The sequence below is a fragment of the Ischnura elegans genome, chromosome 4, assembly GCF_921293095.1.
Source record: "Ischnura elegans chromosome 4, ioIscEleg1.1, whole genome shotgun sequence".
NCBI lineage: Eukaryota > Metazoa > Arthropoda > Insecta > Odonata > Coenagrionidae > Ischnura > Ischnura elegans.
The window spans coordinates 23,255,694-23,283,530 of record NC_060249.1 but is presented as its reverse complement, the minus strand read 5'-3'; the positions used below and the strand labels follow the sequence as shown (position 1 = coordinate 23,283,530).

Here is a 27,837-nt window from a genome sequence, read left to right as displayed (position 1 = left end):
CCACAGATTTTTATTCTACTTTGATCGGTTTTTTCACAAAGACAACAGCCTCAGGTCCAGTATTTAACTCATTATGTACGATTTCCACTGAGTTAATCCCTAATCCATCAACGTATGTGTTGGGAGTCATGTTACGTCATGACCTTCAGCAAGCACACTGTAAGATCTCTGCTTGGCTTCTTGTGACTGTGGACCTTGATATTATATTCAAGAAAATTTTTATAGTACAGAGCATATTTTTTCAAGGCTGGTGTGGAGCAGGTGCTATATTTTCATGTTATCGGGTTGAATCCTCATTATTAGCTCTCACTGATAAGTTTTCGTGAGTTAACATTTGTTTACCTTGGTTTTGATGACGTAATTTGCGAAACTTTTAACACTGCTGTGTTTGCTTGGATTTTTTCGTCATATACTCCTTCAGGTTATGTTAAATTTTGAACACATCTGGACCTTGAACTGATGATAATCGCCGAGGCCTATCTTTATAATTGGCAAGTTAATGCGCCGGCTCATGGAAAGGCTATAGATGAAAAAGGGAGATAATAAAATAAATTAACATGCAAAATGAACAAAGATGAAGACAAAATCACACACCCGCCTGCCTCGCAGATTTGCCCCAAAGACAGACACGTGATTAGAATTTTGTTCGGGGAGGTTGGGTTCTCGGAAGATATGCGAGTTGCCTGTGCTGATATTTTTTCAGCATCTCTGCTCGCATCGCAAACCAAATATTTCATTTAATGTACCATACATTTAGTTTATATGATGCTGAATAAAAATTCAATATTGCCAGATGTCATGAAATGTTCCTACATCGGAAAATTCCCTCAGAAATTAGATGCCCCTGGGCTAATGGTTTCCTCAGCAGGTGTATCGCGGATCGTATAAAAGCGAAACATAAAATATTTCGAGGATGGATTCACCATCATAAATAAGTCCCCTTCCTAGATACATACCTATGTGAATAATAAATTATTATTTCGCTACAGAGCTTTTATTTGCGTGGATTTTTTTTTCGGTGGTGGCCTCATTTGGCGAACATAGTTGCTTTGTAAATTGCTTCTTTTTGTTTACCACCCCGACAGTACCGCAATTAAGGTCTTTGTAGCGGGGGAAACTAACGAAGGAAGGGTATATAACAGCGTAGGATGATCACAAACACCAATTTCCTAGACGGGGGCAAACTACCCAGAGGGGACTCGAACCCGCGACATTCGGTTTGTCAGACGAGTTCTTGACTTCATCGCCACCGAGGCCGGCGATTACCTTACCTTATTTTATTTCAATCTTTTATCCTGACCCCTCTTTTTACCCACCTTCTCACTTTTCTATGAAAGAACTAGACCTTGAGGTATTACTTTCATTCAACGCATATAATTTAAGCCTGCAAGAGTGTACTTAGTAGTGTATCCGACTTATCTGTTTCAAACAAAGATAATATAAACTTACAGCATTACACTAAACCCTGTAGCTCTGCTAATGCTATAAATATCGAAACCATGGTCGGTGTCAATAAACACTCAGTGTGGAATCTACAAACTGAGTTTTATTTCCTTGGAAGAGCGTATGATGATACATATTAGAGGTTTTGGCATCTATTTCCGTACTGTAGAGTTTGGCCTCAGGAACTAATTTTTTTCGAGACGAGGCACCGTCGTAGAACTTTCATTATCGTATATATTTCTGCGAGTGTAAATCTATCCTCTCGGGGAAATTGAGTTTGGATGCACGTGACCGCAATGTCGAGTGATTATTGTGAGTCAAAATCTTGCGCTGTCGTACGAAGAGGGGGGAGATAGTTTTGATGACTTACCTCGCGTCCGTTGACTAGCCAGACGATTTGCACGGGCGGGTGCGAGGGCGAGGACGTGCAGTTGACGGCGACCTTCTCCCCGGCGAAGTAGGACGACTTCACTCCGCTCACCACCGGCTCCTCTGACTGGCGCTCTGATCGCCGAACACCCCCAAACATATGTGAAGAAGAAAAAAATAGAGGATTGTGTGATATTTGCTTATCATACAAGAACATTTTTTTGGTAATGTGCTAAGAAGCGACGGATTAAAAAATATGTCAAGTCAGCGTAATTATAGTTTTATTCTGTGATTCGTTCCCATTTCTCCAGCTATTTTAAAAACTGTTTCGCCATCTTATGAATGTGCTGAACCAGGGTAGGGCAAAAGTATTGTCTCTGTGGATTTTTCGCACAATTGTGCATTGCGGGTGACTCCCGTAAAAGTTATCACCGTGGCTAGTCCCGGTATACTTAAATTCGTGTGACCATAACCTAACTGTTAATATATACGAGAGAACTCGAGCCTGCTGAGCAGTGTTTTGCGGCTGAGGCCAACAGTGACCTTCCCGCTTCAGACTTGGTAAATCTGAAAAAAATAGCTTAGGAAATACTCATAAATAGATTTTCTTAAAATCCAGATAGTTCATCTTCGAGAAAATTAAATTTAATAAAAACTTTTTTCCGACCAATTTAAACTGCATGCAAACAAACGCTTTCGTGGTAGTTTATCTGTCAGACCAATCACTTGAAGTCCGAGTTTACTGTTTCAACCTTACCCCGACAGCACGTACGCCGAAAATCACTACCTATAATTCATAATTTTCTCAGAGTGATATCTGATGACCATGAAAAACTGTCTTTGGGTAGCGCTAGAGGTAATCCAATAAAAACAAAATCCTGTAATCCACTCCTTTATCGGTATGAACTGTTTTTTCCTGTATAGTCCACAAATTTTCGCGGGGGAAATGATATCTCGGTAATGAAAAGGACACTTCGTTGATTTCCAAAGATTTATTTCGTCCGTACGACACATTTCGAACCATAGAGGTCATTATCAAGTACTTGTGACCTCTATGGTTCGAAACACTTCATAGGGACGAAATAAATCAGTGAAAATCAACGAAGTCTCCTTTTCATTTTCGAGTGTTAACTTCCATATAGTTGAGCTTAATGCCATTTTACGATATCTCTTTAGTTTAAAGGGCTAGAGCATTCGATACGAAATCGGGAGATGCGGGTTCAAATCTCGGTAGAGGGGAATAATTTTTTCCCAGTGGTATTTTTGTAATCTTTTTGGAACTTCATTTGCCCACTGTGATGGACCACTGAAGAATCTTATAATACAACTCAAAGTCAAGATAAATGTGTTTACCAGCTGGTAGGCTGGAAAGTTCCATAAACCAAAGAAAAGTGACTTAAATTCATTAATTTTTTGGAACTTTGGCAAAAAATATAATGAAAGAAACTTTGTCATTTCCACCACCATTTATTTTCTGAATGGTCTTGATGCTACACAAATACTCTTATCTGAGATTAAGTAACATTTCAGAGGTGACGAAGTATACTCTTTTCGCAGTATGGGGACGCAAGGATGTGTGATACAGTTCCCTTCCAGAGGTGAATTTGAAACTAACCGGTTTCATTCTGCAACTAGTAAATAGTTTGCTATGTTTCACCTTGATATATTTTCATCCAGTCAAACTACTCAGAAGAGCTGTCTGGAAGAGTATTTCATCTCGAGTGTGGTCACAATGGAATATACAGAATAATTCAATGGTTTTCCGTCGTATTCACTAAGATCACGTGTCCACCGAAGCATTGAACCAGACGTAAAGAATCATCCCGCGGGGCATACAGGTAGCGTTGGCTTGGCCTTGCGCGCTCGAGTGGAAATATGTTAGGCACAACGTCATCGAGTCTTGTTCATCGTTTACGAGAAATCCTCGCTTGCTTCTGCCACAGGTACATGCTCCCTTGCCACAACGCTAACAAAGAACGCTTTGTCTGATCTGCGGGGCGTTTGAAGCAAAAGGGGAGAGAATTAACATGAACATATCAAAGGAGTATTTTTTTAAGATGCCCCATCTTCTTCCGTGACTCTAATCTCCACTTAAATATGATGGCTCTTCTAGGGGCACTTTGAAGTGCGGGACGAATTGTACATAGAGGGCGATAAGGGGATTATGGGCTCTAGAATGATTTTCAAGGATATCCTACTTATTATGTAAGTATTCCACCCAATAACCGCAGATTGACCCAAAGTCAAAGATATGTGGTTCAATTCCAGGTATATATAAATTTTTTCTAAAGGAAATTGAGGCATATTTCACCGCAGGTACTGCGGGGGGGGGGGGGGGGGGCGAAATATTCCTTATCTATACCTAGCGGCAAGTTTGAGGCTCTTAACAATTTCTGGTTTCATTGAAATACTTATTCCCTTGCGATACCATCCTTGATGTATCGAGAGGGCCTAATATCTAGTCTTGAGCCACGGTAAATCATAATGAGAATTCACAAGCCTAGATAGTGTAGTGGTCTACGCTGTGTTCCGGGAAACCAAAGGCCGAGGATAGATTCCTGTTCCGGGGTAGCCTCTCCCTCGAGGAAATTTATTTATAAAATTCCATCGCTGTTCATGCGGCAGGCACGAAATATTACATAATATAACTATAATCAAAACTAATCACACGTTATTGGCAAAGGTTTACGAAACATGTTCGATGATTGTTCTGTTTTGAGTTTACTGTCGGACCTCATAACTCAGTGCACGTGATAGAAACTTCGACTATGGATTGATGAAATATTTCTCGGGATTCCCGCCGGGTGTGGTATTGGGTTAATTCTCCCAACGTTTCAATGGCTGAGTCTGCCATCGTCTTCAGTGGTTTACTCTTAATGGTACTTTTTGCGTTTACCGGTGGGAATCCAGAGAAATTTTTCATCAATCTATACGCCGGGAAAACCTAAACTTTTACATTCAACTATGGATATTTATTATTGATGATATGTTTAAATAATAACCGCTAAATTAGTCATTTTACCAGCTTTTATAGTCACCTTCTTGTCTGTTTTTTTGTTTGTTCTCTGGGGAAAAATCCTACATTTCAAATTTAATCCGCTTTCCAATAATTACCGGCTTCATATTTTCAGTACTGGTTTGAAGCAGATGGCAATGTATTCTTACGCTATTTCTAGTCCTTCAAAGGCAGTTAAAACTTCCGGTTTGACAGTAAACATTTGTGCTAGTCACTCAGCAGCAGCAAAAGTTTTAACGATTTGATTTCCCCATGGCGCAACGGATAACACGTTTGACTAATGGTTAGAAGCTTACATATTCCAATACTGGCGGGGTCGTTGCTCTCTCTAATCTTTTTTTAAATGTTGAATTAGAGCGTCTTCCATTATTTTAGGCTTTGCTATTTGGTTTTTCTTATTTAGAATTATTTCATAGCCTCAAAGGCCTCACTTTAACGGTAAAAAATTGAGGAAATAGTATTAAATTGGATGAAAACATTAATTTAAAATTTTATTATTAAGTTATTAATTAGTTTTTATGAAAACTTAGGGAAAAATAAACCACCTTGCCATAGTACTAGGTCCCAAGCTTAAATTTGAGCGATTAAAGGGTACATGTGCAAAACGAAACACGTGATGCGTATCACTTTTCACATCTTAAATTGTTATCATTCCAGTGTCAAAAATAAAGTGAGTGCTCGCCATGAACTTTGTTTTTGAACTTTAATATGTATAATTTAACTGTGGGAACTTGAGCAAAATCAGAGTATTATATATTCTTCTCAGATAGCATAAATTTTTGCCTTTTGAATTAATTTTTTACTTCAGCGTTGTATTTAACAACGCAATTTGGCTTTGATTGCGAGTTCGCATTTGGCTGAGGAATTGGCCTCAATGATAGCCTATGTGAGATGAGTTTACAACTTTATTATGCATATCGTAAAATATTTTTCTTTCAGAAAAAACTTTTTCAAAACTCAGCGTACTGCATTGCAAGAAAATTTATAGTCTGAATGCGGAAAAAAATGAAAAATATGTTGTATTTTTATTTTTGTTATTATTTTTTCCTAATTGGCGGAATAAAATCATGATTTTCTTCATTACTGTCTCCTTTATTATTTTTTCAGAGTGATCTACCAAATATATACCATTCATTTGCCATTTTTCATCGCCTACTTATATAAAGAATTAAAAAAATATTAAAATAGGAACAATACACCTCCTTTCTGAAATCTTGGACAAATTCTAGAACTTAAAATAAAATGATTACTCGGGTATTTCCTTACGAGTGACAACTATAAACCACGTAACATGAAACTTTCTTCGGTTGGAAAAAATATGATTTATTTCTTGGCTAGTATAGACCGTTAACCCTCCTCGCGTCGTGTGAAGTGAATTAAAGAGAAAATTGCTTCCTAAAAGTACTTTAAGACGAGACCTCACGATGCCGTTTATTACCTCACGTCGCATTCATAAAAATTATGACCGAAGTTCTACAAAGTATGGGAGAGTGGATGGCCAGAAAGAATAAAAGAGTGGGTCGCTATATATATGTATATTGCTCTGAGAGGAAGGATGTGAAAATAAGGGAACCTAGACGAAAGGTCTACGAAGGGAGTTGAATAAGTAATACAAAACATTCTTTTCTGTAACAGGGTTTGTTTTCTTCAACATTCAAATACACCATGTTATTTCCCAATATTTTAGCTGCATGGAACTTCAGTTCAGCATAATCTCAATTCAGTGCTACGGCATGACGCCACCTAGAAAGTGGGGCATGCATTGGCGGATCTAGGGGGGGGGTACGTGCTCCCCCCCCAGACCCTTAAGAAAATATGCAAGATTTTTAATACTGTCCCATTATCATTGCGTTCGTTTTTTATTGAGAGGTATCCTTGTGCCCTCCCAGAACAAAATCATGTATACGGCCTTGCTTATGCACCCCCCTCCCCCCCGGAAAGAAATCCTGGAGGTATGGATCCCTTCACGGCACCATTCCACTGGTCACCGTCGGAGCCAACTTCGTACTACATCAATAACTTCTTCATCATCCCAGTAGCGCCGATGATGAAACACGCGTTTCCCAACGACTCACCGCTCATTTGTCCAATGCCAATTCACTGTAGGCATGCTGCAAGCGCCTATGAATACCTGAGAATCCCTGGTTTTGCGCTGGAAGAAACTCAATCACTGCCGGTAGTTTGGAACGCACCTCCAGTACAGACACTATTTTCACAGCTCCGTATAGTGCGGTCACGTGACGGAAGTTAACGCAATTATACGAGGCGAAGCGGAAACGTTATATAATATTCAACCAGAATTTCCAAGTTTTTACAACCAAAATTGACCGTGAAAAAATGTATTGCATCAATTATTGAACTCACCTCGTATATGCTACCTCGGAAACCGTCTCAATAGGCGTGTAGCAGGGAGTGCTGGGACGCCAGCCGTTAACGAATAAAGAGGAAATTCTCATACGAAGTGACGCCTAGATTGATGAAAGTCCTTCCTTTATTATACGGGGGAAAACGAATTCCCATACCCATCCGTTCATCAAAATATGCCTCTTAATTCATCGTTTCCGTCGAACCTGGAAATATCATCGTGTTATAATATAGTGGGGTTCCAAGTGGGATAAAATTGATTGAAATGGCTGGGATGCCATTTGGGTATTTAATGGTGAATTTAAAAATGAGGTGGTAAGGAAGTACGTTTCATATAAATATGTCACTTCATTGGTTGGAATATATCTTACATTGTTTCGAAACCTGAATTTCTGGTGGATATGGGGGAGTCTGAAAATTCTCTGCTACCGCCGGGATTTGAACCCGAGCCCGCCGGGTGGGAAGCCAACACTCTAGCCACCACACGAAGCAGTTCCACCATAATTTTCGTTTTATCAATAATGGTGTCGAGACGTCTGGCAACCGCAGAGGTTGTAAGCCGTGACGTAACAAATAATAGTTGGTGAAAACGACTTAAAGGACGCATCGAACACAACCGAAAGTAGCACTGCGGGGTTTGAGAGCATAAAATGCTTCTACTCACTAACTTTGGATTCAATCTGTGTAGCCATATGGAAACACTTAGCGGACAGACTCGTAGACATCCTCTTTTATACATATAGAAGATTTAAATCGAAATATAACTTTTGGTTCCAGAATTTCTGACCAGTATATTGAGTTATATCAGGGATATCAGCGTAAAGTACTGCGCGGAGGATTGTAATGCTCGACCACAGTGTGTTTTGGTATAAACAGCTGCTTCCTCAAATGGCATACTAGAAACTTTAAGAAGTTATAATTACGAAAATTATCGCCAACACTCTTCTCTGCACAAGTATCTGTAGAATGTATCGGCTTATACTCAGATTTATTTTCTATTTATTTTTTTAAACCCAGTTTTATACTGGAGTTTCCACTGTCATGCAATGAGTTAATTCAATGGTTGAAATAGAGTTTAATTGAATTGAATGGCTTAATTAAAAGGATTCTCGTTTCAAAATTGGTTAATTTAAAAAATACTCCAATCAATTTGGCAGGGAATGACGAGTGAACATCAATTGCAACATGACGCAGGATTTAATAACCGATTTAGTGGTAATCTAATATATGATTAAATTCTCCGTAACTATAAATTTTGGATAATTGAAATAAATTGCTCGCTACGAACAAATTACCGCCCTCACACAGGTGAGGGTGCATTTTTAACTTATTTCATGAAATGGCTAAAATTATTTAATGTGCGGCAATGAGGTCTACGCATTAGTTATGCAATAAAATACAACGTTTCATTGGGTTATTTTCATCACGAAGTGGGCTATATTTTAATTAAAATACATATTCCAAAATTTTCACCGTTCCGGATCGAAAGTACTCCTTTTTATATCATGTACTCCAGTTTAACCATAATTAGTTGGCAAGGTTAGTGTCAAATATTTTTGCACATGAGGGATGATTCTGTTGGAGTACGACCAGAAATAATTATTTCTGTATATTTGGCTCGCATATTATGAATAAATTTAGCATTTATTTGAAATTCACTCCATTAAATAAATTAGAATAGCATCGGGTGTGATTTCTGTCATTCTATGTTTCACATTGGTGGTTATTTTAAGCCACCGGAAAGGTATTCAATGTTTAATAATAAATATCTATGGTTTAACCATTTTTCAGATGCATTGAGACCATTATTGCAACGCTCGCAAATAACGAAAAATCATTTTTCAATGAAATGGGTCTGGTAAAGATAAAAAAAATACAAAACATGCCATGCCTTCGAATTTATATTGTTGAAGACTGCCTTAAATCTTTTTTGGAGAGTTAAATTCCTGAATGGTATTACTTAAACGCCAGTAGTTAAGATGATTCTTTTGATCTGGTGAATAAATGGTAGAGCCTCACCCAAAAAATGGTGGATGTAAGTGAAGTACGAAAACAGGGTGAACATCATATTTACCTCAACGAAGCGGATCTTCTCTGGTAGGTTTTAAATTTTCAATACACCCTTTCAAAATCATTTTATTTTTAACAAATAGAACTGGGTTTTGGAACTCAATTCGGTCGTTTTAGCAAGGCAGAGGACCATCAGAGTGTAAATAATAGGATTTCTTTCTTAATTCTCTTATGAAATTACTACATGTTTTCTACCGGGTAAATGACATGAATGTGGAGAGTACTTGCCGCATTGCATTTATTTTTAATGTAATTTGGGATTTATAGTCAAACAGAAGTATTTTACCGATTCTTAGGTCATTCATTAGTTCATTTAAATAAAGATAGGGCTGTTTTGATCTCTATTTCTGTGAAGTTTTGGTTGCCCTTTTCGTGGGCTTTCCTTGAGGTCTAGTTTCGGTCGTTGTTGATGCTCATCCTGCATTGTCTCCGTGCGATCGATCCCTCAAAGCCCGCATGACCTGGTTCCGATTCTGGCAGTCAAAAACCGTTTTTTGACCTAACATCCATTTCTCTGGCGGGTTTAATGTCAAACCTTAACAGAACGGCCCCTCAGGAAGAAATAAAGGACTGAATTTAAAATTTTAAACCTCCAAATAGGAGAAAGGCGTCGAAAATTTTTAATGTAGCATAATTTGATGTGATGTACCTGTCATTCCTACTCTATCCAACATGCATTTTCGCGGATTTGTTTTACCATCCTCGCACCCTTTAAAATAATAAATATTAAAGGAAATTAAGTAAAGGGTATTCGGAGTAATATGCACAAAGAGACTGGAGGAAGAGATTTAGAGGATTTTTAATTCATAACACATTTTTCACTCTCTACACTTTTCCTCCATAACTTTTCTTCGGCTCCTTAATGTTGAGTCCATTGCGGCATCTGTTTTGGTTGATTCGCAGTTAGTGTTTATGCACGTGGATTGGAATGTAGATTATAATGTAGAGTAGGGTATTAGTGTGGAGAGCAATTGGTGTTGGCATGAATTTTTCTATAGCTACTGGCTTCAGTAGGACTGATAGAGGAGGGAAATGGTCCCGTCATTTCAAGGAAAAGCGCATTTAACAATAGGGAAAACTGTGTTTAAGCCATTTTAGGACTTTATTTCCCGGTTCTGGATAATTTTTTGTATGCGTGAACTTTCCTCTGAACTCCATGGTGAACAGGAAAAATAAATTATAGTTGTACCTACTCACAATCAGCAAATATAAAATCTGACATTTACTTATTGTGCGATTCCCTAGAAGTGTGTAATTAACCTTGAATTTCGAGTTTTAGGAGAAGGCAGCTCACCTCCTAACTTGTGGTCTCATCTGAGTATGTTACCCGGGGTAAAATAATGACGCAAATATTCGTTAAATATTCATAAATTTCCCTTAAAGCCCTCTTACAATTCCTTCCTCTTCTATATTTTATTGAATCGTGAAAAGATATTATCTTCTTTGCAATGACTGAACGAATATAAAAGTAAATTGCGAGGGACCGGAGATCAGAAATCACTTTTAAATGGAGAGATAGATGTCTTTTTTATTTCCTCGATATTTCTTTTTCCTCAGTTCATAGGAGTTAAAGCTTTTAAACGAATCATTATATCCCAAATTTAACTTCAAATAATTCCACATATCATCTGCTGTTCCCTTTTCTTCCATTCTTTTATCTGTGCTTTCCTTTGAGCTGCCATGAAGTTACATTTCATTTGGAGTCAGAGGGTAACCCAGGAAAGGTGAAATGGTGCTGGAGTTTAAGGCAAGCCAACAATAAACCGGGAGAGAAAGAATCGGAGAGGGTTTCTTGATAAGGGAAAGGGTATAGGAGCATTTCCCCAAAACTTTTCCTCGCCTTCGTTTCCTGTCTGCCTTACCCGGAATATGCTTTTTGGCATTTTCTCAAGATAATTTAGGCCGGGAGTTCAGTGTTGAAGGAGGGCAGAAAAAGAGATGAAAGTCAACAAAAATTAAGGACCTTGAAAAGATGAATTAAGGCCAGGAAATCTTTAGGAAGATTATACGACCGTCATGTGGGTGACGATAGTAACCATGATAGCAGGACAGATTTTCTCTGTCGACCTTAAAGGAGAGAGAAATGAGAGGGGTTGGAAATAGGCTCAGGGTAGAATTTTAAGAATTAGAGCCTGACTTAGGCTACCCAGAATTGACGACTAACCCCTCTTTTCCAGTCCCTTCACAGATTCATCCCTCTACTCCAGTTTACACATATATCTGTTTGAGTACTGTGAAGAGCTCCTAGATTTCTAATGATTGGGTAGTAATAAAAAGTGCAGCGTTTCCTAGATGCTGGGTGAGCTGAAGTTGGAGTTTTTTCACAGACTTTGGGCAAATTTTAAGATGAATTTATCAGTTTCGGAGAACACTTCTTCTCAGCTGGTGTGAAATGTAATATATCCTACTCTCAACGTAATAATGATAGAGGGTATCGCAAGTAGATAAAATAGCTAATAGACTGATGAATAGATAGATCTAAGACGTCAAACATTCCTTAGACACTTACTGATAGTAGCAATCGCACCATTTCCGAAATTTATCACTGCAATTGTTTTCTTATTTCTCTTTTTCCATTCAAATGTCTTCTTTCTCATGGAATTTAAATGGAAAATTTCTTTGCTTGTTCTTGCACATACTTTTTTTCTTCTCGGTAAGGGTTTTGCTTAGCACTAATCTTAAATGAATATCTTTTTTATGACCTACCGATAACTAATTGTTTCTAATTCTCACAGGTTACTTTTCTTATTTTTTCCATAACCTCGACAAATGCAGATGTGGTGTTATGCTAATTTTTTACGATTTGTCATTTGATGCTGTATATTTTCCATTCTGCACATGCATATACAATGTATTTCATGCATGTGTTCCATATAACCTTTCTGAGCGGTGGATTATCATTAGCTCCACGTAGATTTATCCTCTACGCTGGCATCCTACGACTAAATAATCTACTTTTTCTTGTATTACTTTTAGCTTAAAGATATACATGTAGAGTACACATTCAATTCTTTCAATAAATTGAGAATTCAACTGGCACAGACATGCTGCTTCGTTGGGGGTGAGAATTTTATCCGGGCGTCAATTCATATTTTAAAGTAAGCTAGTTGAGGGCCGATATGTATATGAGATGTAATACGTCTGCATATTTATTAGCTTAAATCTATTTCATTAAAAGAATTGATTGATTTATTTTGCCTTGTTCTTTGAATAATTATAATGTTAAGTATAACATATTCAAAAGTTCCCTAGTAATATGCAATTGAGCATGGATGTTTATTTGTACAGTTTTACGCATTTTGTAAACTTTCCAGCTGAACTTATTTAGTTGAAATTTATATTTTCCATGTGTATTCTGAATTTTGACTTGCATACACCGAATGATCTATTTTAAAGGTTCCCAAATTTGAGACCATAAATTTTATATTTATCTACAAAAGAAGGAAATTTTTGATGGTTAGAGTCGTCTTCCTTAGTGAACTAAAAATTGAGTTGCAATATTTGACCGGAACAAGATGACAAACAGCAACGTGAGTTTATAAAAACGTAATAAAATGGTGATTTCAAAGCTTATATTTCATTAGACTGCTCTCTTTATTAAAAATTTCCCTTCAGGTCTTTATTTAGATTCCAAAAGTACCAATATTTTTCAACTCAAAAGGTGAAAAATTGTTGTTATTATGTCCCAAGTGTTTTTATGTGGATAAGGGCTAAAACTTTCAGAAGTCTCAGTGTGACTCTTTCGTTCTCCGTGCTGCATTGATGTAAGGGTCTGACTGTAAGGGTGGCCATTTCCATTTCCCATTTTCCTCCCAGTTCCCTTAGGTCTTGCTCCAAAATTTCAGCCTACTGCTCCGTGATCACCATCCGTCCAGTGTGCCGCCTCTCTGGCAGGGCGAAGGAAGTTACGAAGGCAGGGTAAGTGTGACTCTCCAAAGGTGTTTGCCCAGTTTTTCCAGCTTCAATTGGATATTTGATATTGGCAACTGCCGGAATAATGTTCCAGCGGTTACGTCTCTCCTAAATGTTCTTGGCCCCATCAGCCTGGATTACCCTGCCGATTATTATTAGTTGTAATTTATAGAGGAGTAACTGCTTTATCCCCTTGGTCTGCCGTAGTCTCCGTCCACTCCGCAAGCGTGACAGCAGCTTCCATTCCTGACAGATTCTAGGAAAAATAAAGTGGTCGATCAGGCCACACCTTTACTACCCTGTATGCAATTATCATACTAATGCTAAATCCTTACTTAAATTATATGGATTAACTATACTAATTGTAAGACTTAAAACCGTACCCTAATTTTCATCTAATCAGTCGACTTGGCCCTTATTCAAATCCCTCTTTTAATTGGAGGGAGGATTCTTTCTTTATATCATTTGCCTTTCACCCATTCGTTAGGTTCCGCGGACTAATTTCGTATTAGTCCAGTTAGTTCACATGCGTCATCACACACTTAATATGCTGGTTAGTTATCTTAATCCATGCATTTCTTAATCCTGAATCAGGACATTCATGCATCAATTCCACCTCATACATGTAGATGAGTTCTATCTTGCAAAGGTTTTTGTACCCTATCTTCCCTCTCTCTTTTTTCTGGCCTTCTTAGCCACGATAGTTTTCTTCCCTCCTCCATTTTCACCAAATAAGGCATATCTTGCAATATTTACACGGTAGATTATGAAAGTTACCAAAACAGTTATGATGAGGCACCACACAGCACCACCGCCTCTTGTTTCTTCTCCGAAATTTGAATTCATTGTAGGGATAATCGTGTCTACTACCCAATCTTTTAGAAAGTTTTTAAATTCCGGTAATGCTTCCGATTTTCTGGGATATATTATTATGGTGTCTAAAGTGGACCAAATTGCTGGTAGTACATGCGCGGTGTCGATTCTAATTTTGTTGCGCTTATTGCATGGAAAAGATGGGGAAAATCGGATATTATCCGTGATTCTAGCCTCAAATTCGCAAAGTATAGCAATTTCAAGCGCTCCTGGTCCTGTCAGGCCAGCTTGTACTTCTGATACGTTCTTATTACATTTAACCTATTGTTGTTTTTGTCTTTCCTATTTTTTATCAGAGTCAACCAGCGATAATTTTTTCTATTTTATTTTTGCTTTATTTTTCTTGTGTACCAGATCGTCCCTAGATTACCCTTTTGGCAGAAGTTTACACGCGGGGTTGTTAGCTACCTTCTTTTCAATTTTTTGTGCCTCAGATCTGTTTTATCAAAGCACTCTCTCTGTCACTCCATTTTTCCAATGGAACGGGGGAGTCAGCGGGGAAAGTCAAAAATTTTCCATCGCTTTTCCCATTTTTCGTAAGAAAAGTGGCAGTGTTCGATCGACTGAAGAGCAATCCGTCTTCTATAAAAGTAAAGAAAGGCTGTGAAAGACATTTTGGCCGAAGGCACCTGAAAAAAAATACAATGGCTACATCCTTTGGAGGGTGAAAAATAAAAAAGTTCTATAGAGACCATTATCGATAGCAAAAAATATTAGTTGAAAAGGATAAAAAAAACGCCCCTTTGTCCCTTAGGACATCTGTATTCAGGTGAGGGGATCAATACACGGGGTCAAATTTTCACAAAGCTTAATATTCACTATTTTGGCGTAAAAACAAATCAAACACTTTGGCTTATTTTGACCAATATGAGGTTATTTAAAGGAATGAATTATCATGTGGCCTATAGATATAGTTGTGGAGTATTTTTTGATGTAACTTCTTCACTTATTATCATTTTGATTTCCTTTTAATAAAGAATTATGTATGATAAAAATTTCGCAACTTTATGTTTGCATAATCCGGAGAGTTGACCGGATGAGCCGCATGAAAAACCGTTGTCCAAAGCCTTAATCCCTAATGTGTTAACCATATCTGGTAGAATCCACCGCTTTCTACGACGGTATTACTCCAAAACCATCCATCAACCACCATCTAAATTACGACACCGATTGGTGGGGGTGAAAGATCCTATCTGCCTGAAGAGACCAGGGATTTTTAAGATTCTTTGTGAATGCGGTGAAATATATGTGGGGGAGGCAGGCCGATCGATTGAGATGAGGCTGAAAGAGGACCAAAGGTATTTCAGATTAGCGCAACCAGAGAAGTCGGCCGTGCTGGAACACAGTATTAATGAATAATGGAATATGCCATAGGGTGGGGAGATGCTAAAATTCTTTGCTACGCACAACGCTTCTGGAACCGCATAATTAAGGAAGCCATGGAGATCCCCCTCGGTAGCAAAACTTTCAATCGCGATACCGGCTTTCATCTTAGCAATACACGAAGACCTGATATGAGCTGCATAAAACGCAAAACGGAAGCGCATATCGAATTTCAAAAGACCTACAGCCAATCGGACGATACCTGAGCTTTGTAGTTGCTTTTAAACTCGCTCGATTAACGGTCGATTCTGTTCAGTGTGAAATTGGACTTCCATTGAATAACTTGTCTTGAAAATGGGAGAAAAAACTTCTTCCTTAACGCCAGCCTGTACGCCTGAATTAACCTGGTTGAGAACCCGAAAATAATGCATCAATATAATTCACCAGGAAAGACTAAAATCGCTTGCATATAAAGTTATTTAAATATTTGTATGCATTCTTACTGCACTGAGGACATAATGAATCTCTTCATCCTGAATTGAACATCTAAACACAGTTTTTGCGTGAGTGTCATTCAGCGAAAATCGCGTATTGTTTACGTACGTAAGTATGAGAAATAGAAGAAATATACAGGTTTAAAAAGATAATCTCTCGAAGAATTGCATAGAAAGGTGCCTCGAACCAATCTTAATTTTTTGACCAGCGTAGTTGATATTTAATAATAAAAAATAGTGAATCAAAAAAATTTTTTAGAATAAAATAGGAATTGACGACATATGTGGCGCGTTATAAAAAAGAACATAATATACGGAAATGAATGAACGAACGAACAAAAGGAACTAAATGGCAGAGCTTTTCTCGCTCTTTCCTGTCAGTATTTCCTAAACTTATTTCTTGTGCGACTTTTCATCGGAATCACAGATTAGAACTATCCTGTTTCAGTACTTTCGAATTCTACGTATATACTCCAACCTATCTGTTTATGCGAACTCACTCACTCTTTTCACAGAATTCACTCTTTCGCTTTCCGCGAGATTTGAGGAACAATTTCACAATCCTTGCCCTTAGGGGTTTTGGCGAAGATGAGGAATGTTTGGAACTGGAGGCAAGGCCCGAGACTGATAAGGAATAGGCCGAGAGAGGAGATGGTAAAGTTGGAGGAACGCCTTCGTCCACCGGGAAACAACTTCCATTCAACTTCGTGCATAATGCGAAGAAGAGGAACGTGGGGCTTGGCTGCCCTGGTTTGCTGAAAACCGATGCCTGCAGGCGGAGAAGTTGTGATGATACGGTCAAAGAGTGACAAGGAGTGCTCATGGATAGAACAATGAAGTTCTCCATTCCAAATTTTGGATGAATGAATATTCTCGTTCATGACGGTACTCGCGGAAATATTTTGTCGTCCAGAGAGATGCTTGCCACGTAAGTACAGCCAGGTACCTACTAAACTTTTTCAGTGATGAAATCCACGTCTATCCCTATTGAGAATATCTTTGCTATAGCAGCATAGTTTATCCATAACATATTCTGCTTACTTGAAAATTGGAACCTCATTGTGGAAGCTGGTGATGCAATAAATACATAAAGTCAATTAATATCAAGTGGAAGTAAGCAACTACTAGCAATTTTGGAAGTGAATACATTAAACCGTTTACTCTGTTATTAGTGCATGTAATGAGTAGGTGCATTTTGAGATTTTATTGAAAAAATTGTATGTATCGTTTATTCAAAAATTTTTCGAATAGTTTATAGCTATGTTTAATGTATAGTGGAATCACTTGAAATCCAAGCAGGTGAAATCTCTTAAGACGCAGCGTAGGATAAATGCAGCTCCTCTCCGCTGTGGTCGAGAAACATAAATATACTAATAAAAGAAATCGGAAAATGGAGCATTTGAGGAGCCTTCTTATATTTTTCAGATATTTTTATCGAAAATTTTATTACAGTAAAAGTATGAAATTATTCTTCAGTTCAATTGGCAAAACAGTAATAGTTTTTTTTTTAATCCAATAGAAAAACGACGACTCAAAATGATGGATGTACCTATGTTGTACAGCTCAAAATCCCTTGTTGTTATGTTGACTTCATTACAGTCTCCTTTTCTCACGGATCTGATGAAAAACTGTCATTTTAAGGTTGGTTTTTTTAACGGTGAATTCCACTGCTTTCAGAGTCAACGCATGCCTAATTATTCCATTGTACCTTTTTGTGCTACTCTACCCGTTCACTAATCATTTTACCGAGTGTGCGCTGAAACATACAAATGGATCAGTGCCATAAAAACTTTCTCCCTTTATGCAGGAGTTACAGTTCTTGTAGCAGTTAGGAATTACAAAAAAGTATCGGTATTCGTGGTAGTACTGTTATAATGTAAGTAAACTGGATAATATGATATCAAAACTGTCCAAATCTAAGCACGATGAAGAGTTTTTGGGTTCCTCATCGGGGAAAAAGTTTGATTTTTACGAAGTTTCCGCGGCCGTGGTCTGCCATCGTCTTCATCACTCTAAAGACCATGGACTCAGTTAAAGGAGAAATTTTGAGATTGTTCGAATTTGAGTTGACTTCTTTGTAGAGTTGCAAAAGATTCAACAATTTGGTGGCCTGAAAATTAAAGAAAAAATAAATTCACGTGTTCTTTGTGGTGGGATATTTTCAAGGATAAGGTACCTTTGGGAAAAGGGTCGTTCCTTGTTTTCATCGTGACTGGGTTAGTTAAGGGAAATTAAGGGAAGTGGACGTGGAACAGAGAAAGAATGACGGAGGAAAAGGCTAAATCAGAGACCACGGATGGAATAAGAATGAAACGGGGTTTTTAAAAAACTTCGCCAACAAGCGCTTAAGATTAGACTTAGGAAATATAGGCGAGATACGGAGGTAATGGGGATATAGATAAAACACACGATAAAATAAAAAAGGATGCTTGGATATCCGGCATCATAGGATTTTGACACCGTTCTAACTCAATATATGCAATCGCAACTAGCTAGGCCCTTTTTGAGCAGTAGATGGTTAGCGCTGCTCCAAGCGGCGAGCGAATTAAACTTCAGTAATACGCTTGAGCGTATGCTTGAAACGATTGCAAATTTGCCTCTCAATTAGCTTCGACAGGACGTTGCTGTGTTATTATCAATGAAATTGATGGGTTACATTACCTGCTCCTGGAAAGGACACCATAAAAAACTGGGGAAATGCATGTATCCTGGGCAAACTTGTAGTTCACGTGAAAAAACGCGAGCCCTAGAATGTCAAAGGTTCGAAACCTTGTGTTGAAGTATACCAACGCTAAGTGAGTAGAATTGTTCATCCTTGAAGAGCAACCCTTTCTTCAACAGCAACCTAAGGTAAAGTTCAGAATTAATGACATCCAGTGCATTGCTCGCGAGATTTAGGATCGTTCTGCGTTCACAGTTCATCACAGGGATTAAAGAATCAGTCACTGTTTACAATTTCTTTTAGACACTGATTATTGGATAAATTCAAAAAGCAAATGACGCTTATACCGGATATGGATCGAATCGCTTTACTATCCATTTTTTTAATTATTTGATATGAATGAAGGTTCATGGCAGAAGATTCTCTTACAAAATGTGTAGTATCATCTAATGTGAATGCATATGCAATATTGCAGTGGTCTCCAAAATACGGCCCGCAGGCCGAATCCGGCCCTCGGAGGGCTGTCATCCGGCCCGCGCACTCGTTTCAAGTATCGAATATCGTATACTTCAGGAATCGGCAAAGCTATCCGGCCCGTGGGGCGATTCGGAACTTGGAATTTGGCCCTCGTGGCCTAATAAATTGGAGACCCTTGATCTAGTGTTGTAAAATTTTCTGCATTATCTACTTATTTGTCCTATCAGGAACCTGTGCAGAAGGTAGCAGAGACTACAGAAGTTGAAAGAAATGGGATAAAAGCATGGGGACGATCTCGGATGAAGGCATTCCGAAGGTTAGTCATGGAACTAGTAAGGCTTTGGGAAGACCCAGCAGGTACAGGTTGGTAAGGGAGGATTAAAAGGTTGAATGGGGGTCATGAACGCTTGAAAGGGCACTGTGGGATTTTTCTTTTTTTTTTTAGGGTGAGGAGTACGGGTGGGAGGGCAATGGGGGTAAGGCAGCTCGCGCTCCATTACCATATTAATAGCCCGAGAGTATAAAGATGCGGGTTAGGTCTTTTCCCCGTTGCCCTCGGAAAACTTTACAGCGGGTTGAATAGCTTTGCCCATTAATTACGTCAAAGTAATCCGGAACGGATTCTCTGTGCCGGCGAAGTCCCTATGATGGCATCAAACTCCAAATCTCCGTACCTTTTTCTCTTATTTTTTTTTCTTCCGATATCGAGACATGAAACTCCCGATTAATTAGCGATCTTACATTTTAATCAACGGGGAGTAACGGCGGAGATAATCTCAAAAGAATTTATACCAGCCTCTCTTACTTTGAGCTTATGAGCTATAAGCCAAGGGTAAAAAAATGTTGGTATAAGGGTGCTCGTAGGTACTAAGAAGCAAATCCAGTAAAACGCGTGGTTAATACGGTAATAATAATTTCTGACTGTGTTAAATCTCAAAATAAACCGCAAATTTTGACAAAAACCTCAAGTTTAGTATTATTTCAATTATAAAAGCATAATATTTTAAATTTAATTAGCGTTTTTAGACCTCCTTCTCTGCCAAACTTTAACATGCCCATGTTTTTGAGGGTCATACTTATTTTGCCTTGAGGAAATGAGCTGCATATCCTTATTAAAAAATTCTTTCAATTCTAATTTTTTTAACAAATTAATAGAGATAATTATACCCACTTTAGCAAGGATTTTCAGTTTCTTTGCGACTGCAATATTATGGAATGGCTTGGTTTTTAACAGTAAAAAAATGTTAAATATTTGGCTCCGTTGAGCCCAAATTAGATATTTTTACTTTGAGTAGGTAATTTTTAAAAAATCAAGTGGGGCTTTACCTTATTTTTGACACCTTCTTCGACTCATTAAAAAATTTCGATCTATGCTCTAAATGATGATTAAAAAATACAGTGCTACGATCACGTTTAAAGAAGTATTATTTGTAGAGAATTAATGTCATTCATATTTTTCACGTTTTATTCGAAAGAATTTTGATTGCATATTATGTGATGCACGTCAAGGAGAAAAAAAATTCATTTCCATTTGATCAAATATTTATTGGCACCTTCAAAAATCCAAATAGTTACTTATGAATTAATTTCCTTCTGGTCATACCTGGAATTAACACATTTTTAAAATGATCAAATTTAAATTGAGCGTGTGGCATCGCCAGTAGCAAGGTTGACTGCATTAGTTCAATATTTTTTCCCCAATATGGTTGGTATTATGAATACAGGAGATCAAATGGAGCGTCGACACTCACGTATGATGACGAGCCTCTCGTCGTTCGATGGTTTTGTGTAGATGGGCATCTCGATGGAGACCTCGCACGAGTAAACACCGCTCGACTCCAGAGACATGTTGGTCAGCCGGATTTCATGCTCATTGCTCCGACTCCACTGTAAAGATATGATAGCAAGAGAAGCAGAGTTAGAGGCCATGGAAAAATATGCATTTCAGATTTTTTTGGCTTATCTTTCACGGGTGAAAATGATGCACTACTCTAGGAGGGGCAGCACAATCTCTTAATTCAAATATCGATTAAAAAATCAAATATGGGTCTTCAGTGAGGGTGATTAAAAAACTTCATTGCATGAATATCATCTTCAGAGCTGCATAGAGAGAATCATAATGGGGTACAGAACCTCTATCTCATAGTTTATCTATTAAAATTGATGCAATTTTAAGTGGGATATATACCTTAAAATTTGCTACATGAGTTCATCATTATTGCGACTTCATAATAGAAATAATAATTTAATAATAATTGTTACTCCACACACAAATTAATTGACGATAGCAAAATTGAGTAATTTTATGTAGCCTCGAAGAATAACCTGTTTGAGGTTACCATCAAAAATAATAATATATATTAAGCTTTACATATAGTATAGCTCATTTTGTGTTACCCTGGTAATCTATGTTAACAGGGCTTAACTACGTACATGAAAAATAGCAATGAAAGTAGCATTTATAATTCATTTACATCATATTTTATAACAATATTTGTTCTACACCTTCTATAGTGAGAAGCCAAGAAAGTGCATTATGCAATGATTGCATGTATTTTTGCATGCTTGGATGAATCCTCCAACTCTTACAGTAAGTCAATTACGTAAATATAAAAATGAAACTTCAAAAACAACTGCATAATGTCTCTTTAAAAGACCTAAATGACACCTATATGAGTCAACATGTACGGCATGCAATTGTTTTTAAGATTCTTCCTTTGTAGCTCTAAAAATGGAATTACTGAAGAATGAAATTGCGATATTATGTCAAAGAAAGATATTTAATCACGAAACGGATGATCTGCACTCGATACTTTAAATGGATACACCTATGAGAAACTCACGCAGTAAGCGGAATAAGTACATTTTCTTATTGATTTTTTTTCATTCGTTGCTAGTACAGATGCTGGAACTAAATGAAAAAAAAAGAGTTTATCTTCCTGCATATGTTCGCAAAAGTGAATATCCGTGAGATTTTGGGCATGATGTTTATTGATAAATCACTGCTTTTTCTCAGTCAGGCCGCATTTTGGGATCCCGAATCTGAGCTTATTTTACTTTTTTGCCTCATAATTTGCCGTCATGTAGATTAAATTTTATGTTCTTATCTAATAGATGCAATGAGTACATACGCAAATGCGTCATAAGCAAGTCATCAAAACTAAAAGAAATAATTCACATCATATAAATACTTCTTTTATCCACAATTTTGGCTTTTTTTAAATTTTATGCATTATTTAGATAGGATATTAGGTTCTTTATACTTCTAAGTATTCCACTTTTTTTCGCCATTACAGAATGTATCCCACCTCGTAAAATTCTATTGTATGGACAAGTTGATGCTTAAACTTTAAACTATGATGCGTGTTTCTACAATCTATTTTGAAATACGGAACTATTTGGAGTGGTAATTCAAATGACTTTTTATCATATTTTTAATTAAAAAAGTCAACATATTTAGGTAAAATTACGTAAAATTTCTTCAAAATAGAACATCGGCTCAGTGCAAAACAAAATGTGAATAAAAAAGAGCCTTTCTGTATGGATACGTGTATTTCTCTTTTTAAAACACTTGATTATATTACTGATTGTTTAGTTTACACTCTTCGCCAAACAACGGGTATTAGCCAATGATGTAATATTTCAAGCCAGTCGCGTGAAGAAATAATTCTTCTGGGCAGGGAGTCAAACATCAAATCTTTGACATTTCAGGCCACTGTACAGATTACTGCACTATCCAGATTCTGGTATATCTATGGCAATTTTGTCGAGGCTCATGGTACTTGATATTAGACTGTGGCGTAACAAAGGAAGGTTCCGGGGGGTCTGGACCCCGCCCCCTTCGCCCCCCTAACCCCGAAATATGAAAGCACACTTACTCTCCATCCCAGAAGGAATCCAAATATTGAAAAACATGTACTGACAAAAAATTTCTTTGACAAATGAAGTTTTTTTGATTATGAAAAGTGTTACAATTAGTTTAAAACCCTCTAATTAGTACTCTGTTTCTCCAAAATTTTCCCCCTAGTTTTGGACGCCCTCCGAACAAAATCCCTGGCTCCGCCACTGATGTTGGGGCTTGATATTGGTTCAATTCCCTATCCACTTTTTCCTCACGGCAGTCCATAATATCACTCTCATTCACGTGATAGGTTCGAAATACTACACATTACCGCCATGCGCGGCTTTAGCGCATGCAATTGTGTCTTCAGTAAAGCCCTTTCTCTTTCACGTTTCTATTCTTGATGGTCTGCGGAAGACCCATCAGAGGACCCAACATCTAGTACCATGAGCCTCGGTACCATTGGGAATTCAGGAATCTGGATTGTGCAGTGGTCTGCGAAGTGTCCCAGAAAGCCCAAGGTCCATGGTTCGATTCCCTATCCAGAGGAATTTTTTCTCAAGAGAATCCATGTGAACAGCTAATGTTCCTGAGGATGAAGTTTTAGCTAGTTTGGAAATATTAATAGGGCCAACTATATCACAATTCTGGGCCTAGGTCATAATGTGTTTAGAGAAGCCTAAAATTTCAATTTTCCTTCCTGTCCTGACAGAGGTTGACCCCAGAATAGTATGCAATCACTCACGTCGAGCGTGGCTCCGGGGGTGGTGAAGTTCCTGAAGGGCGGGTTGCGTCCCCGGACGAACTGGAACAATTTGTGTTCCCCGTCCTTGAACCACTCCACCTTGAACAGCTGCTCCGCATCCACTCCGTGCTCACACGCGAACACGGCAGACTCTCCCGCGAACACGTAGTTGGGCGCGCGGAGCAACACCTCAAAGGCAGCCGCGCCATCTGTGGGAAGAAATATCAAGTTCAACGTTATCGAAGGTATGTATTCCTCAGTAATGAACATGTCCAAATGCAGGATTTCCAAATGATAAACTTGGGAAATATAAATGCCTCCAAAACAGATTTCTCATTGACTTCGGGAAACATCGAGGGGGAGGAGAATAGGAGGCATAGAATGAAGCCATTTAAGCAAAAATCACCTATTTGGTCCATTAAAAGCATGTGAATGAGAATAAATAACTCGTACCAGAAACATTAAAGATATTCGTCAAAACTTTCTTCACGTCAATCGGATGGAGCATGGTTTGTGGGTGTTAAAAGTTACATTTATACTTCTTTTACATTATCTTTTTTTATAATAAAACTTTCAAAAATTATAATAAGCTGGAAACAAAATTAGGCGATTCAGCATCAAACGTAGGGATGGTAGCATGACTAGGATAATTCTGTGGGTAAACACTAGTTCTCCTCCCCATAGATGATCGCTGTAGTCCATAGTAAAGCCGGTTTCGGAGGGAGTTATCTTTTCCAACTCTAATTTTTATTGGCATTTCCTGTCTTCGGAGATGACTTACTTACGCTACTCGGTAGCAACTATTAAAACTTCTGTGTGTGGACAGTGTTTACAACGACTGGGATAATTCCCTTATGCAACTATAATTCATAACAGGCTGGATGGATGACTGTAAACTACAAATCAGCGTGTTGTCCTAGTAGGTAGAGGGTTTCCCTGCTTGTCTGAGGGATCGGAGTTACTGTAATTTTACTGATGACGAAATTTCCGTACATGCTTACGGCAGGGTACCCGACCGTTTTCCCGAATCGCTTTTTCCGACGACCTTTTTCCCGAAAGAATTTTTTCCCGAATCGTAACGCGTCCTTTTTCCCGAAAGCTTTTTTCCCGAAACCCTTTTCTCCGAAACATTTTTTACCGAACACCTTATTTCCCGATTGTATAAAAATGAGTTCATATTTTTCATAACCAAATATATTCATACACAAGATACATCATTTTTTTAGAAAATTATATTGCTCGCGATAGCTCTAAGAAATTCAAGAAAATTCCTATCGTTCTTGTAATCTTCGAATTCTTCTACAACCGATTTCAGCCTCTCGTGCATGTCATACCATTTCTTTTTTGGCTCCCGGGTGGTTTTTCCCGACTAGTAACCTAAAGCGGTTATTCCAACCTTCAGATGCATTATTTGTTGTTGCATAACCTGCTTTTGTAGCTCGAAAGTTTTTTCAACGTCTTCAACTGGAACAAGCGTTAAAGCTGCCATCATATGAACTGTCGTTTTGAGGGTTCTATCTGTTGGGTCATTGTAAGGGACTTGAAGTCCCACTTGTTGAATTTTACGATAAATAGCTTGTTTTTTATACAATCGGGAAATAAGGTGTTCGGTAAAAAATGTTTCGGAGAAAAGGGTTTCAGGAAAAAAGCTTTCGGGAAAAAGGTTATTCGGGAAAAATGGATTCGGAAAAAAATTCGGGAAAAAGGTCGTCGGAAAAAACGATTCGGGAAAAAGGTAGGGAATCTTACGGCAGTGTTTTGCGATTATTGTGAGATCGACGCACTCTCTTTATTACATAATTGCCTTCGATTTTTGCACGAAAAAGTTGTCGCTAGAAAGCCGATAAAACATAAAAAAATCACAAAATAACACTCATCCTTATAGACAGTGAGAAATGTCGATAGGTTATTTTAGCCTTCTCTCTCAACCTCTCATATTAACACGCATAGAGAGTGATTTTCACCAAAATAAATGAGCAGGGCTTTTTTGAAAATAAAATGTGCCACTGGTGGCCGCGGAGAGGAAATATTTATGTCACTAAGAAACTTGCATCGATTTAATTTGCTTTACTACGTCATTTACTGGTGTACTGTTATCATCTTAGAGATATATGAGACGTAGGACGTAAAATAGTATAAAAGTGCTATGTAATTCAATCGCTTCTTATTGCTTAGCCGTGAATTGTTATTTCTGCATTTGATGATTTTTCTTTTATCTCTTAAGATAGCTATGCTTTAAGACAAAACAGCCCATGGTTTAATTAAATTAATGCATAAAAAATTGCTCGACGTATATTATTAATGTATCTATAATCCTCTAATCACGTCGTGTAATGTACATTTTTTTAATTTTCCCGATGGTATAGCCGTTGAGGAGGGCCTTATAAGTATGCGGCAATTCGTTAAAGTCCACATCTGGGTAAGGAATGTTTTGATGAATGTGAGGGAAATTAAAATACAGTGCACATTTATGGACGATAAATTCTATTTAAATTTTAAAATATTCTTTTAGTGAGCGTTTAGTGAACTAATACCGAAAAATTAATATACTTAATTAGGTACTTTTTCAAGTTAAAGAAGTATTCTTTTAGAATCGTTGAGCGGTTATTCTAACGAATAAAGAGTCATAAAATTGAGTTCCTTTTTTTGCATGCCTCCAGAGGTCCCCATTATATTATTCGACGAAAATTTTCTTAATGTAGTTCTGGGCTTGATAATAAGAAATATTTCAATATCATTGAAAGAAATCAGGAACCAGCTTAATCTCAATATTCAAGGAGTTTTTTTTAGGCCTGCTGTTTCTTTCTCTTCTCAAAGAAGCTCATTAAAATCATTTCGTCTAAACTGGGGCAAATGAAAAGAATAAATAAAATATTGGAAAGACTTCTAGATCTCAAATTATCTCCATTGAGAAATTTACCATTGCCACTTCATGAATGACCAAGTGTGAAAAATGCGTTTTGGAAAGAAAAGTAGAAGTCGCAGCGTAATTAATGGGAAACATATACTGACCTCGGAATGAACAAAGTTCACCCTGCAATAATGAAGGTTTCGGTTGCTTTATTGTGACCAAACTTTATTTAGCGGTCATTGTGAATTATAAAGCGGAACATTATATTTTGTCGGATATCTCATAAGCTCCTTAGAGTAAAAAAGAATTTGGTCGTAATTTTTTATCAAAATTATGCTAATATAATCTTGCTGAGGTATAAAAATATTTTTTTGCGGTGTATTTCCTTTTTTTCTCGTGCATAATTTGTGCCCAAAATTTATATAGTTTTATAGAAGTTGGCTCTATAGCTGTGCGGAAAATTAAACCCTAGCATCTATGGAATCCTGCCCTCAAAGTTGTGGTTGGCGAGAAGCAGAAGCACTTCCCCTACGGTTGCCGCCAACCGACATCCCAGAGAGGGGAAATGCCACCCAACTGTTGGAATTTAATTAAAGGACCTTGATATTTAAGAGAAAACAGAGGGCCAGGAACGCAAAATATTGATGCAGTGATGAGGATTTTTTGTTACCAAACAACATCCACTGGAGATGTGCTGAGGCTATTCATTATGAGGTAGAAAGAATGTGAGGACTTCTTGAGTGTTTGATTATTGATTGCTAAGGGAAAAAAATCCACGCAGTTATCATGGATAGTAAAAATCTAAATATGCAAAGGAAATTGGTTTCTGACAGATTCTAACATGTAATATAAAGTAAAGTTATCCAATCGAAAAAGTTGTTATGAAATAATTGTGATGCGCTAAATATTTTCAGCTAGTAGTAAAACACGTTGATTGAAAATTAATAAATAAATTATATAAAATTGATGTTGTTTGCGGCAGTAATAGAGACATAATCTTGATTTTCTCCGTAGTAAGCGTTATGAACACACGCAAAGTCATAAAATAACGTCATAGAAATTTGGAAGACAAAATAAATTAACAGTAGGGAATTTCACCACTAAAATCAATTCAGCTTCTTTTACTGCTGTGCATATCATCCCGATTTGCTAATTATATACATTCATCGTTATTAATATTAGCTGTTGATGTGATTTTTTTATCCTGAGAGAAAGCACCTATGAGCATTCATCATCCCCAAATGCATTCATTTTCTTTTTCAATTCAATCGTTGGTTGAATAATGAGAAAATTTAATCTCTTCCAAAGAGTCTACTTTCATAAATCATAAGTTCATCATGTCTCATTTTTCTATTGCCTTATAAGTTCTTTATTCTTTATGAATTTTTATATTAACT

At 37.5% G+C, this 27,837-nt stretch overlaps 1 protein-coding gene across 1 annotated transcript in view; it reads right to left on the bottom strand.

Annotated features, from left to right (window-relative positions):
• The window catches only part of LOC124157143, a 151,449-nt gene that overhangs the window by 37,591 nt on the left and 86,021 nt on the right, over positions 1 to 27,837 (bottom strand). Inside the window, exons 2-4 of the mRNA XM_046531642.1 lie at positions 23,590 to 23,798; positions 20,755 to 20,890; positions 1,814 to 1,947 (exon numbers count right to left, since the gene is read on the bottom strand). Of these exons, the coding sequence (XP_046387598.1) occupies positions 1,814 to 1,947; positions 20,755 to 20,890; positions 23,590 to 23,798 (479 nt within the window). The remainder of the gene's footprint in view (positions 1 to 1,813; positions 1,948 to 20,754; positions 20,891 to 23,589; positions 23,799 to 27,837) is intronic.